The following is a 16,914-nucleotide window of genomic DNA, read 5'->3' as shown; positions in this document are numbered from 1 at the left end:
GCATGTGTCAAAACCTAAGTGCGGGCTCCGCATCCGCACATAGAAGTTTTGACAATAGGTTTATTCGGAGCTATTCAGACGATGCGGATGCGGAGCGAATTCGTTTGCATCTTTGGCTACTTTTTGAAGGTGATTTTTCACGGAATTTTTTTAATTATTTGCCATAAATACCCTTAAAAACACCATATGATGGTCCCTGCTCATTAATATAATGTACCTACATACGTCTATCCCTCCGTTTCCTTCTGAGATGGAGATATAGCAACTTCAACTGCCTTTTGTCCATATTTCACAATTTTATACAATAAAACCTGTCAACAACGGTCACTGACGGGACGAAAATTATAAGCCATTACGAATATTTAATTGACTACATACTTTAATAACTTTTAAATTTAATTTAAAAATTTTAATTTTTTTCTTTTTAAATTTTTAAAATTATTTAAAAATATAAATATCTGAAATATTATTTTAAATATTTGTTATTTTTTAAAATTTTTTAACTGTTAATTTTTTTAAACTTTTAAAAAAATACTTTTATTAAACAACGTTATCCACGTACGGTGTTCACTCAGGGCCGGATTAAGTCATTTGAAGACCCTAGCACTTGAATATTTTTGGTGGTTCCCCCGATACCTACAAGTTCATTTTACTCGATATTCAGTCTATAAACTGAAAAAATGAAATTTTATATTTCAGAAGTGAGACTAATCTAAGGATGGGATTTCACTCTAAAAGGTTTATGAAAGTTATTTTATAAAACTTGAAAATTGTAACCAATAAACACATCTGTTACATTCGAGAGAACTTAACTGATCCGCCTATTGGTTGCATTTTTCAAGTTTTATAAATGAACTTTTATAGTGTAATCCCGGCCTAAGACAGAATTGTGATGTGAATATTTCCAGGGCTCAGCACGGATCATGGCCTCAAAACTAGTGAAAATAGTGACCAAAATATTTAAAAAAGTGACCAAATAGTGACCAAAATGTTTGAAAAGTGACCCAATAGTGACCAAAATAATTTTAGAAAGAGACCAAATGGACAATGAATTTTGATTATTACCAAATTGAAGGAATTGAAATTGAATTTAGTTTTCACTAAACTTTGTAATTCAATGGAGCTCATCGAAATTGCTTTTTTTACATATAGCAGTGTGAAATAAATCAAACTCGAATGCATTCTGCTAACCAGAAAAGTTTTGAATAACTTATCAAATTTAACAACTATGTGTGAGAGAGTAACATTACATCCTTTCTAAGTAACAGTAGTAATGCCTTTCCCCCCCATAGGGGCCGTTCAAGTATTACGTCATCACATAGATGGGGGAGGGGGTTTCCGATTTGCTGACTTTTGATGACAAGGGGGGAGGTTGAATAACGCTTACGTCATCAACCACCCTTTATGAAAATATGAGTTAGGATTCAGGGGGGGGGGGCAGAGCTGATGACGAAATTTTGCTGACGGGGGGGGGGGGGGGGTCAAAAATGGCTAAAAATTTGCTTACGTAATACTTGAACGGCCCCCTTATACGTTGAGGGAGGGCAATCCACACACACACACCCCCCCCACGTCAATGGCAGAGCTTAATGATGTATATCAAATGTCATCTGCCGCATCTCTAAGACCTTCAAGTCTATCTGCACCTATGGCTGGACTGGACTGGGAAGGGTGGGTGGGTCTACTCTTTTACAGGCGGAGGAGGCTCCAAAATAATACTGCCCTTGGGTGAGGGAGAAAACAAATCAGTTTTGAAATTGTTTGGTTTTTGAGAGAAAAATTTGTAAATATATATTTTCCTTTTTTTTTTTACACACAACATACACCCTTGCAAAAAAAACATTTACTACTTTACCCAGAAACCATATAATTTTGCCCCCCCCCCCCGTAATTTTTAACAGAAAAAGATTCCGCGGTCTTCCCCGGTAAATTTCCCATGAACCTTGTAAGCACCAACGTGGCGACTTTTTTCCTCGCCAACCAATCGCCGTTTTGCGGCGGTCAATTCAAGGTGGCTGACAAAGGGCACATAAAATTACAAAAAAATATATAATTTATAACATGAATCAACCAAATATGCGGCAATATGCGAAAATCGATAGAAATATATCGGAAAATTAGGATAAAACGAACACAAAAATCGAATCAACGACATACGGGGTTTATAAATGCGGTTGATAGAGTTTATGGATGCTGCTGTCAGGGCTACCTATTTTAGCGCGAAAAAAAGTCGCCACGTTAGCTCGGACTCCTCCCGTAGTTTTCAAAGAACAAAAACAGTGAATTCGGCCCCACCCGGGGCACCCGATTTACCATGGCCGAAATACGATATTTTTTCTGGAGGGGAAATGTAATTTTACTGTCCCTTGACTGTGAAATTCGATAATTTTGCAAAGGAATTTATTTCCTTTTCTTAAATATACCATTCCATCAAAAATTCCATTCGAGGCATTGCCGCCCCCCCCCTAGTTTTGGATTTGATCACTGTATGTAGCAACCCGGGCCGCAAGTACGAACGAAAATTTACTATCGCCCGGGAACGGTATCCATTTTTAATAACGGAAAAAAGAGTAAACTCGGCACCCTTCCTCGTTCAACACCCGTGGAACCAGACCCCGCCCTCTCCTATTGCGGTCATAACAGCGACTCGAGACAAAAACGTTGTAATAACTTCCGAGGTCTGAAAAGGGGATTTTTTTACACAACACCGAGAATGGAGCGCAATATGTCGATATTAAGTCAACAATCAGCATCGTGAAGATGCTCTAAATTAAGTTACGGCCAGAAGCGGATAAAGGTCAGTTGTTGACGGCCCCGGGCATAAAATAAAATTAATATTACGCCCCTTAAATTAGGAAAAAAGTATAAAGTAGGGGCCAAAGGCGCGGTCGCTGTGCCCACCGTTAAATCCACCTCTATGTACGGCTCGCATGCACGTTAACTGAGTTTTCATCAGCCTGATGACCAATTTTCATCTGATTTGGTTAAACTAAACGTTGAATCCGAAGGTTTTTAACAACTGGCTGTTGCGAGGATATATTTTGGAAAGAGAGAAAATTCAACTGCCCCTGCGGGGAATCGAACCCACGTCCTTTCACTTTCCGGGTGAACGCACTAGACTACAGAGGCAACGAATCTCTCAATCTTTCCTTGGAGCTCGTGTACACTGAAAAGGACCGTACATGGACGGCCAGACCAGACTCAGGTCAAGCTCACAACTGCTGACGCTGCCACTAGATGGCGACTTATGGAAGGATGACGTCACTCTCCGCTACCACACGAAGGTTTTTAATAACTGGCTGTTGCGAAGATATATTTTGGAAAGAGAAAATTCAACCGGAAAGTGAAAGGACGTGGGTTCGATTCCCAGCAGGGGCAGTTGAATTTTCTCTCTTTCCAAAATATATCTTCGCAACAGCCAGTTGTTAAAAACCATCGTATGGTAGCAGAGAGTGACGTCATCCTTCCATAAACGTTGAATTGCAGGATTCTGTGATCTTATAAACAGTTCTCCTTTCGATCATATCTGGGGCTACGGTTTCTTGCTGAGATTTAAATCCAGTTAGAAAAATAGTACGAATTTTATTTCTAGATAGATCGCGATTTTCAGTCGGATGATTTTTTTTTTTATTCTAATTAAATTCAAAATACTTGCGAGCTTCTTTAACGTTGGCCAGCTACAAGAGTATTCTCCAAAGCGTACTAATAATACGCTTAATACGTATTAATAGTACGCATCTTTAATATGCGCGCTTTGGTATTCTCCCGCTGCGCGTAAGTTAGTTTCTGCACGGGCTCTCTTTATAAACTCGCTCAATGTAAATGAGCCTTTAAATCGTCATTTCAAATATTAAAAAAAATTAATAAAAGTAACGATAGAACAAACAACAAATGTAACTTGCTCGATGCTCCAAGAAAGGAATTCGGCCCTTAGGACAAACTTTTTAAAACTAATAAAATAAAGGATCAATTTTAAAATAAGATGAAAATGAAAGAACGAGTGGGGAAATAAGAAAGAATGGTAGTAGAGGAGGGGAAAAAATTCTTTGTCGTAAATACGCCTTTTACGCTATTTTTTTTCCGATCGGCTTTTCCATAAAATGACGACTCTTAACTATAAGGAGCTTTCTTTCCAAGCGCCTTGAAATCAAGTTATGCTGACGTCACACGGTATGCTCCCGGGAAGATAAAGACGCCTTCATATATATATATATATATATATATATTATATATATATAGGGGTTCCTTGTACGATCGTAGTTCAATGAAGGGAGGGAGAAAATTAGCGACCTTGAACCGGTAAAGTTCGTCCTTGAAGAAAAGAAAAACACTGACACCCGAAAAGCGCGCGAGACCGAGGTTTTTTTGCTAAAAAAAGTGGAAAAAGTGACCTGGGCCCGAAAATAGGTAATAAAAGTGACCAGCTTCTAAAAAGTGACTTTTAGGGGAAAAAGTGACCCGTGCCGAGCCCTGTATTTCTAAGCACAGGCATTTTGAAAGTCTCTACCCCTTCCCTTTTTTACTACTTGCAAATTCTTTGATATCTCCTGAATTTTTTTTTATTTTTTTTGGAACATCGAAAGTTTTGGATGTTTTTGGATTTGATTTTTAGAACATTGGATGTTTTTGGAATTTTTCTTCCATATTTTTCCGAAAAGACGGATTTTTTGTTTCAAAATATTTTGAAAATATTTGAAGACATTTTCTCCTATCGACTACTTGTGAGGATCGGAATGAAGACATCTTTATTCCCATATTCTATGTGGCTCTAGATTAAACCACCAAAGAATGCCTCTAGGCTGCCTATGGCCACTGAATCAGGGGTGAAGGAGAAAAATAATTACAAAAATTGCGAAAAAACAGTTTATATGCACGAATTTCGAACTAAAGATGCGGGCGATTCGTCCGCATCTTCAGCGCTCGTTTGAAAGGGTATGCGGACCCGCATCTGCATCTGCTCCGTGTGAAAGGGGCCTTAGGAATCATCTTGCCACAGATAAGGAAGATAAATTAGTTATGTGTTATCAAATTTTAAAAGGCGCAGCTGCGCTTGATTATTAGTGTTCGATTATTATGTAAGTTTAATTTCATTCTGTTGTCATATCTATTGCTTTTTTTCTAATTTTCATGTGACAAATTTCTATCCCAGTCTTGTATGTTTCCATAAATCTAATATTTAACCTCAAAACAGTTCAGTTTTCAATTGTTTGATAACCTGACATCAGTCATATAACCTTTTTCACATACTGTTTTGAATTTCAAAATTTTATTATATTTAATGTAATTTTAATAATATAACTTATATTATATAATATAAACTTTATTATTTGATTATAGAAGTTACCTCTTCATCAAATTGCAGTTTTTTCTCTTATAGTTATAAATAGGAGGTTTTGGACAGTTTTGAAGTGCACGATTAAAACCACAGTATTTACCGTACTGTCCAAAACCTTGCCAACCCTGAATTGCAGTGTTTTAAATAGACGATATATGAGTGACATTTCAAAAAATTCCCACATACATCAGGTGAAAATGTCATGTAATTAATTATGTGGTGGATAAATTAAATATTTTAAAATTAAAAATTAGAGAAAAATTGAGGCCAAACTTAAATGTTTTATAAATGAGAAAGTATTATAAATTAGAGTCGTATAAACTGAGTTCGACAGTAAATGTGATTTTAAAAATTCTTGGGAGAATTCTCTGGAAATGCAGTTTTCCGTTCCCGAAGGCTTCAAAATTAGGGGAATTTGAAAACCCTAAACACAAAATCATTTTTAAGATTAAGTTTTTGCCATAGCTGGAATGAACTAGAGTGAAAACAAAAATAAGTTTTTGCCAAGCAACAAACAAATCAATAATTCCCACACTTATTTGTCTAGTATCATTAAAAAAAAATTGTTGATAATGCTGTTCATCAGCATAAGGGCTATATGCTTAACTCTTTTTTTTTCTAGACCACAGTGCTTATGGTCATGCATGCCAGTTAGTCTCAGCAGATAGCTGAGAAATGCTACATTTCTGATTGCATTCCCAACCAGTCATTCAAGAACTTTCTTCGTCAAAAATTAAAGCAAAAAGCAATAAAACTATGACAGCCGTGAAGTCAGTTTGTTTCTTTCTCTCTCTCTCTCACACACGCAAGCAACCCCACGCGTGCACACACACACAACAAACAGGAAAGGGGGGGGGGGAAATTAAAAATTTGATGACAGTGTTGAAGAAAGATGCTCTAAGAGAATGTGTTCTCCAGGGTTCATACAAAAATTCCTAAATAAAACTTAATGAGTTTTTAAGGATTGATGGCAAACTTCATAACTTAAGTTTTACAGAAAAGGGGGGCGGGGCACATATAAATTTTCCAAACAAATTTTCCCTCTTCTAAAAAATATAGACGTAGAAGTGGTTCAGAAATGACAACTTTTGATTTGTTACCCAGCATCATGAGAATTCATAAAATAATCAATCCACATACATGCTTTCTGTTGTCACCAAAGTGTTCTAAAACCTTCAAGTTTGTCAAAAATATAACTTATAACAGCATCAAATATAAATTATAAAAATTCTAAAAGTGATATTTATTCCCCCTCAATTATTCAAAATAAAAAACCACAGCTGACAAAGATTTTTCTTACAAAATTATTTATATTTGCAGCAACTCTTTATTCACCTCTTGCTCAAAGTGGATTCAACACATTCACAAATTCTTTAAAATTAAGTTTTTCAACTTTCCTTCTTGTTTTTCAGTTATACTCAGAAAGAAAAAGTTGCAAAATGGGAGCAAATTTCAGGACATTACAACACAGTGTTTGGCGATTTAACACTCGTTATTTGGCTAAATTTACAAATTAACACTCATAATTTGCCGAACTAGTTCTTTTATTCATGAAATGAATTTTTTTTTCCACGCAACATCAGGATTTGATGCAATGACGATCGACAATAGTAATTTGTTGCTTAAAGTGGAGACTTGTTTTCTTCTTTTGAAAACTGAAACCGCAGTGGGTTGTTGAGAAACACTGGACTAGAGTAAACCATTTCAGCTACACGATCAAGGATATGATCAAGGTTTTACGATGAAAAGCCCGATAATTTGAATAAGAAACTGCGATTGTGTCACAACCGGGATAAAAAATAATGAACATTACGAACAAAAACAACTAGAGTCGAGAATTAGAACTTCTATTTATAAATTTAATTCAGATAGAATGTTTAAGGATTTGATTCAGAATATTTTCCAAATTTTGACAAAGTGAATATCACCAAGTCGTGGGTCCACATCTCCATTCATCGGGAGTAAGTCCATCTCGTATCAGGATATTGAAGTCGACTCGACTGTTCTTTTACCTCGGCAGGTCTTACACGATGAGAAGCGGCCTAGTAAAGGTAACACCCTAACTCCTCAGGCGTACTCCCCACCCTAACTCTCCCAGGAACATAGTTCAGTTCTGGAGTTAACCAATGAGTGGGGAAGTACGGCTAGATACAAGTGAAGTGAGAATACAACTGAGTAGAGACAACACTATCACTGCCTTTTATACTGAAGCTGCGACCAATCACCATTGACCGTATCGCCGATTTGCATACATACCAGATTTTCCCGATCAGCGGAATTGCGATGCAGCGGCAGCAGAAATGACGTTATTTCACCAGTCAGTTGAGAGCCTCGAGAGAGATGTTTACCAATTGCTCCGGATCGACGACGACCTTGGACCGGCACCAATGACCTGACTTGCAATATTTTAGTGAAGCAATTAACAATTATTTTAAAGCACTTATTTTAAATGAGATGGTCCCTCTCCACTCGCCGCAGGTTCGTATCGTTACACGATTACCACAATCCGATTTTCGGGGACAAAATCGAGAGTGGGAACTGAAAATACTCTTTCAAATTTTGCATAATAATTTTTTTTTGTTTTTCATAAAATAAAATACCATTTAAAAAAATAAAAAAATTTAATAATAATAATTTTTTTAAAAAAATACCCCCCTTATTTTCTCGGATAATTCTAAGTGCGACTATGGAAGATGGGAGGAAGGGGTGGGGATGAAGTGTGAAGGAATAAAACACGCTCTCTAGGAAAGAATCGTTTTGTGGCACGCAAAAACAAAACTTTTTTGCCCATTTCTGAAAGTCTGGGAATTTAATGAGCTGAGAGCGTCACTGTGCATACCATAGAGGAGAAAAAAAATTTATTTTTCTCTATTTCTTCTCTAAAGGCTGCGATTACAATATAAAAGTCTTTTAAAAGAGCTTTTATTAAAATTTGAAAAATTCAACCAAGATTATCAGTTGCATTTGCACAAATGTAATCTATGAGCTTTATTGGTTGGATTCTTCAAGTTTTATAAAAGGGATATTATCAAACTTTTATAGTGTGATCCCGGCCTAAGGTACATACAAGGTAGGTATAAAAATATTTTGAGGAGTTTCCAAGTACACAAAAAAAAAATAATTAAAACGCGCTATTTGATACAGAAAAATACGAAAATACACTAAAGGAGCAAGATTTTGGTGCAGAGTTCCCACCACTGGTAGTAGCATCATTTTCTAGCAGGAATGATGATGATGAGTACTACTCATCATCAACCTTAGCAGGAAATATTCCAGGGTGGGGGAAAATCGACTTTTTTAAAAACAGCTGGAAGGATTTTAAGGACCCTTAAAAAGGAAATGAAAATTAATGAATTTTTAAGGAGTTTTATGTATGAACCCTGTTCTCAAATTGGTGAGAAAAAGTTCCATACAATGAAATTCACCATCTACTAAAGTGATTTTCAAACAAGACTTTTCTGGCAAAGAATATTTTTAGAATGCCAGTGAAGTTCCTGTGGAAATTCTTGTTTCATTGTCTTAACAACTGAGGAGCACTCATGGTTTTTGTTACAACTAGAAAATCTTTTTGAAACTTTGTAATACTAAGAAATATCCAAAATTTTTTAAAACAGTGCATGATAAGGCTTCTAAAGTTGATGAAAAATCATAAATTTGCTAGGCCTGAGTAAAAACAATGCCTGGTCACGTTTTCTTAAATTTGAGGCATGCCAAAAATGGCACAGCTGGCACTCTAGTGTCAACAACAACTTTCACAGAAAATTTTAGGCGGCCACTTATTTAAGCAAATACAGTGAAATCATAATACAGTGGATTATGCTTATCAATGTTCTCATTTCAATTGTTTTTCCCGCTTAGTGATTAATTTTCATGAACTCCCAACTATTATTAATACAGGGGTGGAAAGGAATGAAGTTCATTTTGGAGCATGAATGAATGCCAGAACTTTGCCACTGGACTTATCCCGTAGCCGAGATCTCTTCCAGCCTGGCTTCGCGGCAGTCATTTTGTGGAGCAGCAAAAATTAAGTTTTAGAGCAAGGATGTATAAATTGGAACAACAAAATTGTTAGAAAAATTAATTAAAGCAACCATATTTGGGGTTGACAATAAAAATAATGGGGAAAAAAACACAAAAATTTATAAAAAAAAAAAGAAGTAATATTTTCTTGATAAACTTTTAACACCTGCTTGTTGAGGGCATTATTTGTTGTCTAGAACAGCAGTTTATAAATAGGCTGAAAATTTTGTATAATTAGTTTTAAATTTTTTTCTTCTTTGCATTAGTAATTTATTTATTCTATAGAAGAATCATAATTTTTGATATTTTTATAATTTTGTGTACAGTTTTTGGTGCCATCTATCTTCCGAATCGTGATGCATGAATATACAAATACAACACCACAACAGGCAAAATGCCCAACGAGGTGGCTGACAAAAAGATGCCCATAAAAATATGGATGTCATATATTTCAAAAATACAACAACCCAATTAAAAATGCAATTAATAAAAATTATAAACAATATATACACATGATAAAATATTATACAATGCCCATTAAGAATACCTTATTCTAAGAATGGATAGCTTCTCAATTTACCCCAACATGTTTATTGTACTTCTTTTTAAACGTGTCAATTGTGTTACAATTTACTACCTCCGGGGGTAAGCTCAGTGCTGTCTTAAGAGCATCATGGGCCCCCGGGCCAAGTGGTTTTTCTGAGGCCTTACCTTGTAAATTCTGAAAAAATTCAACCTGATTTCAGTTTTGTGAGGCCCCTCTTCTCTTGAGGTGCCCGGGTGGGCCCATGCATTATGATGGCGCTGGGTAAGCTATTCCATTTATTAACAACCCTATTAGAGAAAAATTCCCTGTGACACCATAACCTCGCATTGTCGCTTATCAATCGATACTGGTGTCTCCTTGTAAAAGCAGTCGATTGGCGGTGTACTAAAAGTTCATGGTCCATCCTATCCATCCCATTGAAAATCTTGAACACTTCTATCATATCTCCTCGACACCTGTGTTCATCCAATGTAAACATATTCAAAAAATGAAGTCTTTCTTCATAACTCAAGCCCAGTGTGCCAATAAGAACACGTGTAGCTCTTCTCTGTACCCCTTCAACCAAGTCTATGTCCCTCTGTAGGTATGGTCTCCAAAACCTTACAGCATACTCCAGTCCAGGACACACCAAGCCTCGAAAAAGCGGAAGAATGACTTTAGGAGAACGTGAAGAGATCTTTTTGAAAATGAGACTAAGCATTCTATTTGCTTTTTTCACCACCGCCGAACAATGTTCAATAAAAAAGACTAAATGTTGACTTGAAATTTAGCAGACTTGAAATTTAAAAACCATACAAAGTCATTGTAGTGTTCCTTGTTTCTCCAAATAGTAAGCACCCATCGAGACAAACTTAAATGGGAATTTATTAGTAAAAATTAGAATAAGAATGTACACTGAAGACAGGGGTGGAAATTAAAATTCAATTTTTGTAGCAGGAAAAATTATTTTCATAGTGTGGAGCTGCCATCGTCACGAGAAAGCAGATGCTTCCAGGGAGGAAGAAAAGAATTCATTGGTCTTTCTACCTGCGCTCGACAAGGTTGTACCACCTCTGCATGAATAAATTTCTCATTAACTATTTTGTTGTTTTGTGAAATAACAGTTGGTGACCCGGCAACTAACGATGTCCAATCCATCGGGGCAACCACAGAGGTCCAATCCACCCGAGCAATCACTGGAAATGTTTCAGGTCACTGTCAAAGCCCCACCGTTTTGGACAAATAACCACATCTGTGGTTCAAACAATTGGATTCTCAGTTCCTGGCAGGTGGAATTACCTCTGATGCCACTAAATACCACACAGCCGTTGCAGCCATGGATACGAGTGTTTTGGCACATGTGAGTGACCTCACCATGAATCCACCGACAGCAAACATGTATGACGTACTAAAAAGACGCCTTCAAGCTGAATTTTCTGAATCAGATGAGCGATGCTTGCAACGTTTGATGTATGAAGTCGAGCAGGGTGATCGTCGACCTTCTGCGTTACTCCGAGAAATGCGGGATCTATCCAGTGGCCGACTCAGCGATGAATTACTTCGAAGTCTATGGATACAATGCCTACCATATCAAGTTCAAGTAATCCTCTCCACAAGTTCAGAAACTTTGGAAAAGTTATCGGAGATGGCTGACAAGATCATCAGCGTCAGAGGGAAGGCACAAGTACAGACTATTTCACCAAATCTCCACCACCCACAACAACTTGACATGAAACAGCTGAGAGAAAAAATAGACATTGACATTGCAAGTTGACGCGCTACGCCAATCCCGAGAACAATGTGGAAACCATCAACGTCCGCCCAATTGAAACTATCACGAAGGTGCTAACTCTATGAGGTTTTGAAATGATCTCTGCTGGTATCACAGTGAGTTCAGATCTAATGCCTGTAAGTGCGTGCAACCATGTAGTTTCTATTCAGGAAACGACGAAACCGACAAGTGATGGCGACGAGGGAATCGGTTCCATTCAGCAGTCGCCTTTTCATTGCAGACCCGCTAAGCAAGCTTTTGTTTCTCATCGACACTCTGGTGCGGATATTTCCATAATACCCCCTTCAGCCACTGATAAAGAGAAACCACAGTCACTACTCCCGTTTACCGCTGTAAACGGTCCTACAATAAAAGCATGTAGAAAAAAAAAAATAAAAGTAAGTTTCGGATTACCAAAAACTTTTTCATGGGTGTTTACCATTGCTGATGTATTTCGACCAATAATCGCCGCCGATTTTCTCATAAGATTCCGACTCACTGTGGATTTGGGAAACTGAGTTTTGGCCAACAATGGGGATGAATGGTCTACAACCGGAACAACTGTTTCTCCAACTGTGTCCCCTGCAGTAACTGTGACACGTGGACATGAAATTTTCCACAATCTATTACAAGAATGTAAAGAGCTCACGAAAGAAACATCAAGTCCAGTGCAAGCAACACACGGAACAGTGCATCAAATTGAAGCTACAGGAGTACCAGTTTACGCAAGAGCCAGTCAATTAGGCCCAGAGATGCTGCGAGCTGCCAAAGCTGAGTTTGTTAAAATGATTACCTTGGATATATATGTCGCCCTTCAAATAGTCAGTGGTCCAGTCCCCTCCACATGGTGAAAAAATCTGACGGTTCGTGGAGATGCTGTGGCGATTATTGAGCTCTCAACCTGAAAATGGTTCGACAGATATAGCATTCAGAATATTTCTCCCCCTTAAAAAGTCTCGCCACAGAGAGCAACAGGCCTACAACGTTACAAATATTCAATCATTACACTTCATTCACAATTTGAAGTATAGATGGCAGCACTGAAATATCAAACAAAACACTAGCTACACACTCAGACTGTTAGGTGCATTCACTTTGTCCCATACTCTGCCCCGAAGCTGCGCTGGAAGAGATCTCGGCAACAGGATAAGTTCGGTGGAAGAGCCCCTGGCGTGAAAATTTCAAAAGCAAGAAAACCTTGTTACAAAGATAATATAATTATAAATTTCTCATAATATTCAGAATGCTGAATATTATGAGAAATTTATAATTATATTATCTTTGTAACAAGGTTTTCCTGTTTTTAACATCCAAAATGAAAGAAAATACATTCAAGACACTTTAAAGCAACATAATTTGAAAATTCTTTGATTTGAAAAAAAAAAAAAAAAAGAAAAGACTCACATTTAACCAGGGATCAATGCATGTAATATGGAACTCATGAAAGCATGGCAACACACGAAGTAAGTCTCCATTCCGAAAATCAGCCATGCAAACATGACACTCCTTCACATAGTTTGAGCTGCATATTGACGAACACTGAAAGATTTTTGTAGGCAGCCTATTAATTTCTTCAGCACTGAGTGTTCTGATTACATCCATAGCATCTTCAGTAGAAGAGAACTAATACAAAAAATTATTAAAAATGATTAATTACACGAAATAATTGAAGCTATTCAATTTTAATTTTTATACAGCTGCAATTTTAAATGGTCGTATTATTGTCTACTTCTGGGGTTTGAATTCTGTCCCTAACTATGTTAAGACCAAAATAAAATATTTTTATTTTTTCATTAAAAAAATAGATTATTAAGAAGCTATCAACGAATAAGGAAAATACACGAAAAATACAAAATTCCTGATTCATTGATGACTTCTGAATATTCTTGGGCAAAGTTGATCTATTCTTCCATAAACTAAAGACAGTGTGAAATTGTAAAGTACACCTTTATCAAACACTTTTTGAAAAAAATACATTGTATCAACATTTTAAAAAAATGGCATGTAAATAAACATTCAAAAATAACAAAATTTAAACATCATTACAGTAGATTCTTGATAATCAGGTTAGTCCAGCCCATCTAGCATTTTACAGGCTGGTTTGCTTGAGCATAGAGGAAACCATGTCACTGCATGCGCTAAAATTTATATTATTTTACAAACCTAAATCTAACATATAATACAGAAATACCTGATTTATGGTATTTGTATATTAAAAAAAAGATATATTGTTTCATGTTCTTGTTGGTGCTGCCACCTGTCTTCCATATGTTGAATTGAAGATGATGTATGCTTGAATTTTCATGTAAGTAATATTGATTTTCACATGTGAACGGGTATCGGTTCGAATCATGTTGTACGTCTCCCTGCTCTCTGTGGGGGGACTTTTTCAAATGGGGGATCAGTTTACATTCACGCCTCGAAGTTGAAAAACCAATTTCAGCTGATCACCACAGTGCCGTCAACAGGATTTGAATCTGGATCCTCAGAATGTGATTGCAGCATGATGACCACACTGTGGTTAAGTACAGCACTGTGATATTTAGCCCTAAAGTTAAACTAGGAAAAAAAAAAATTTCTAGTTTCCAACCCATCAGATCAACTGCTAGTGGGTGAAGCCATCTTTTGTTTGCATTTTGATAATGGGGGGAAAAAAAGACTGAAATCTTTTTTCCTTCCCTTTTTGTAATTAATCTTTCTGATGCCGACTGATCAGTATGAAATATCAGAAATAATTAAATCACTTCCAAATTCTGCGCTTCCTGTTTTGATGGTGTAACTACAAATATCCTCAAAAGTTTTCCTATCACTATTCTTCAAATTTTGGCAACTCTAATTAATAATTTAACTGTATTGAAAAGGGGGAATTTCCTGAATCTCTAAAATCAGTAATAGTTATTCCTATTTACAAAAATGGAAATTCTAATGACTTGAACAATTATAGACCTATTTCTATTCTACCCTCCACCTATAAAGTTTCGAGATGATTCTCAAAATTAGGATTTACTCTTTCTTAAACCACAGCGAATTCTTTTCCTCTAATCAGAATGAATTTCTACCAAAAAGAAACAATGAATCTGCACTTTTAAACTTTACTGAATATGTGTATAAAAATACAAATTTATCTCAAAAAACTGAAAGCATTTTCTTAGATATTAGGAAAGCATTTGATAGTGTCGATCACAGACTTCTGCTCTCTAAATTGCATTCTTGTATCAGAGGCAACAGTTTTAACATTCTCCACTCATATCTTACTAACAGAAATCAAAGAGTGAAATGTAACGCTCATTTCAGTAATTGAATGAATATTATCTGTGGATTCCCACAAGGATCTGTATTAGGTCCGTTATTATTCATTATCTTCATTAATGACTTATGTAATCTTAAAATGGTAAAATCACTACATTCGCCAACGATACTGTCATTCTCTACTCTGGAACAGATTATCAACCACTTATCAACAATTAATAGTGATCTCATTACAGTTCAAAAACTGGTTTATTAATAATCTGAAGTGAAAAATTTCTAAAAGGAAATTTATTCATTTCTCTTTACGTAATATTTCACCTCTTGAACCTCATAATACTCCATGAACCAAATTGTTTTAATAATAATTCATGTAATTGGCAACGTCTTGAACAAACTACTAATACCTTGGTATAAGATAAAATACCTTGGTATTCATGTTGACCAGAATCTAAAACGGCTTTCTCATATTAACCCTCTGACTGCTCAATTTTTGGACCGAAATTGCTTCAAAAATTGCCTAATTTTTTTCACTCAAAAAGTGAAGTTTGAGCAGTAATACCACGTGCCTTCAAATGCTGCAATTTAGTGGACAACCAACGACATCTGTTGGCCAAAACATAAATGAAACATCTAATACTGTATATAATTTATTTCAGTGGTTAAAAGGGGAAAAAACGGGATGCGCTCCTCAATAAAGGGAGAAAAACACATGCCCGCGGAAATCGCGGGATGAGCAGATTTTGCTACATTTGAGTTGCCCGTGGAAATCGCGGGATGAGCAGCCAGAGGGTTAACCATTTAGAAGCTAAATTGCGTTTCATGTTATACAAGTTTTATCATCTCAAACCTATTGTTAGTAAAACCTTTCCTAACCTACTATTACTCAATGTTTCATTCTCATTTACTGTATGGTCTCTCCATCTGGGGAAGCGATTATGTATCTAATGTTATTCCTATTTTGTCTCTACAAAAACAAATTATCAGGCTATTGACATCTGATTATAACACTCCATCTCACGAACTCTTCCATCAACTCCAGATCTTACCTCTACGTTACTTATATTTTTATAGATCAGTAATGATAATTAAGAATCAATCAATTTATTTTAACCTCAAACTCAGCCCACACATCCGCTCACCTTAATTACACTTATTCACTACCTTTGATTCACAAAACTATACTCAAAAAACTTTTCAGTTTTCTCGTTCCGAAATTTCATAATACCCTTCCCATTGAGATTAAAGAGGCAACTACATTCTCGAGTTTCAAAAAAACATTGAGATCCACTTTTAATTTCATCCTCAGACTTTTTCGCTTAAACATAACTCTGATCCCCCCACCCTCTGCTTTATCAACTCAATGTATGAATTAAATAGAACAAAGGAAAAAAATTCTGTCAACTAACATATCCAACTTTTTGCTCAGAAAAATTTAGACAATTGCTAATGCATTTCATTGGCACGGATATACAGTATTGTATTCCGCATATGTTGACTCATGTTCTCATACTGCATAAGCATTACAGCACCTTCAACCCCATTACATGTTTATTATTCACACCAATTGTATATATATCTTGCTACCACCTATTGTTATGCTAAATTTAATTACATTTCTCTTTCCTTTCTCTTATTTTCTTTTGTTTCAGTTGTTTATTTTTCACTTATCATTATAATACATATTTTTAATTTTGTTTCATTAATTATAATTTTTCTATCTGTCAAGAATTTTAATTTATTGTAGTAATCTTTAACATACACAAACATTTTGACTGTAACAACCAGTATGGGACTAATGTCTCCTTGGTTGTTTTGTACTTGCATTTGAATGATATTTTATTTTCTTGTAATTATTTGAAATAAATAAAAAAAAATTCAAGTAACATAGATATAGTGTATATCTGTAAGCCAGCAGTAAAAGAGACACTATTTTCGTCAATATTGGGACAATACACTAATTTGCAGTGCTTTCATTCATCTACACATAGGCACACTGCCTATATGCCAATATTG

General features: G+C 36.0%; 1 protein-coding gene across 9 annotated transcripts in view; it reads right to left on the bottom strand.

Annotated features, from left to right (window-relative positions):
• Positions 1 to 16,914, bottom strand: part of LOC149086559 (uncharacterized) — a 135,189-nt gene that overhangs the window by 20,712 nt on the left and 97,563 nt on the right. For 5 of the 9 annotated variants that reach the window (XM_089256046.1, XM_089230915.1, XM_089230916.1 and 2 more), the window contains one exon: positions 13,057 to 13,275. In XM_089256046.1, the coding sequence (XP_089112172.1) occupies positions 13,057 to 13,275 (219 nt within the window). Of the gene's footprint in view, positions 1 to 12,354; positions 12,554 to 13,056; positions 13,276 to 16,914 lie in introns of those variants that run through there. The other 4 variants (XM_089256044.1, XM_089256043.1, XM_089256045.1 and 1 more) reach the window with 3 other exon arrangements.

This window comes from Pholcus phalangioides, unplaced genomic scaffold (assembly GCF_987345545.1).
Source record: "Pholcus phalangioides strain wild (caught in Gottingen) unplaced genomic scaffold, Ppha-v1.0 ptg000004l_1, whole genome shotgun sequence".
In the NCBI taxonomy this organism is placed as follows: domain Eukaryota; kingdom Metazoa; phylum Arthropoda; class Arachnida; order Araneae; family Pholcidae; genus Pholcus; species Pholcus phalangioides.
Note: the sequence above shows the minus strand (reverse complement) of the source record. Positions and strands in the feature narration are given on the sequence as shown.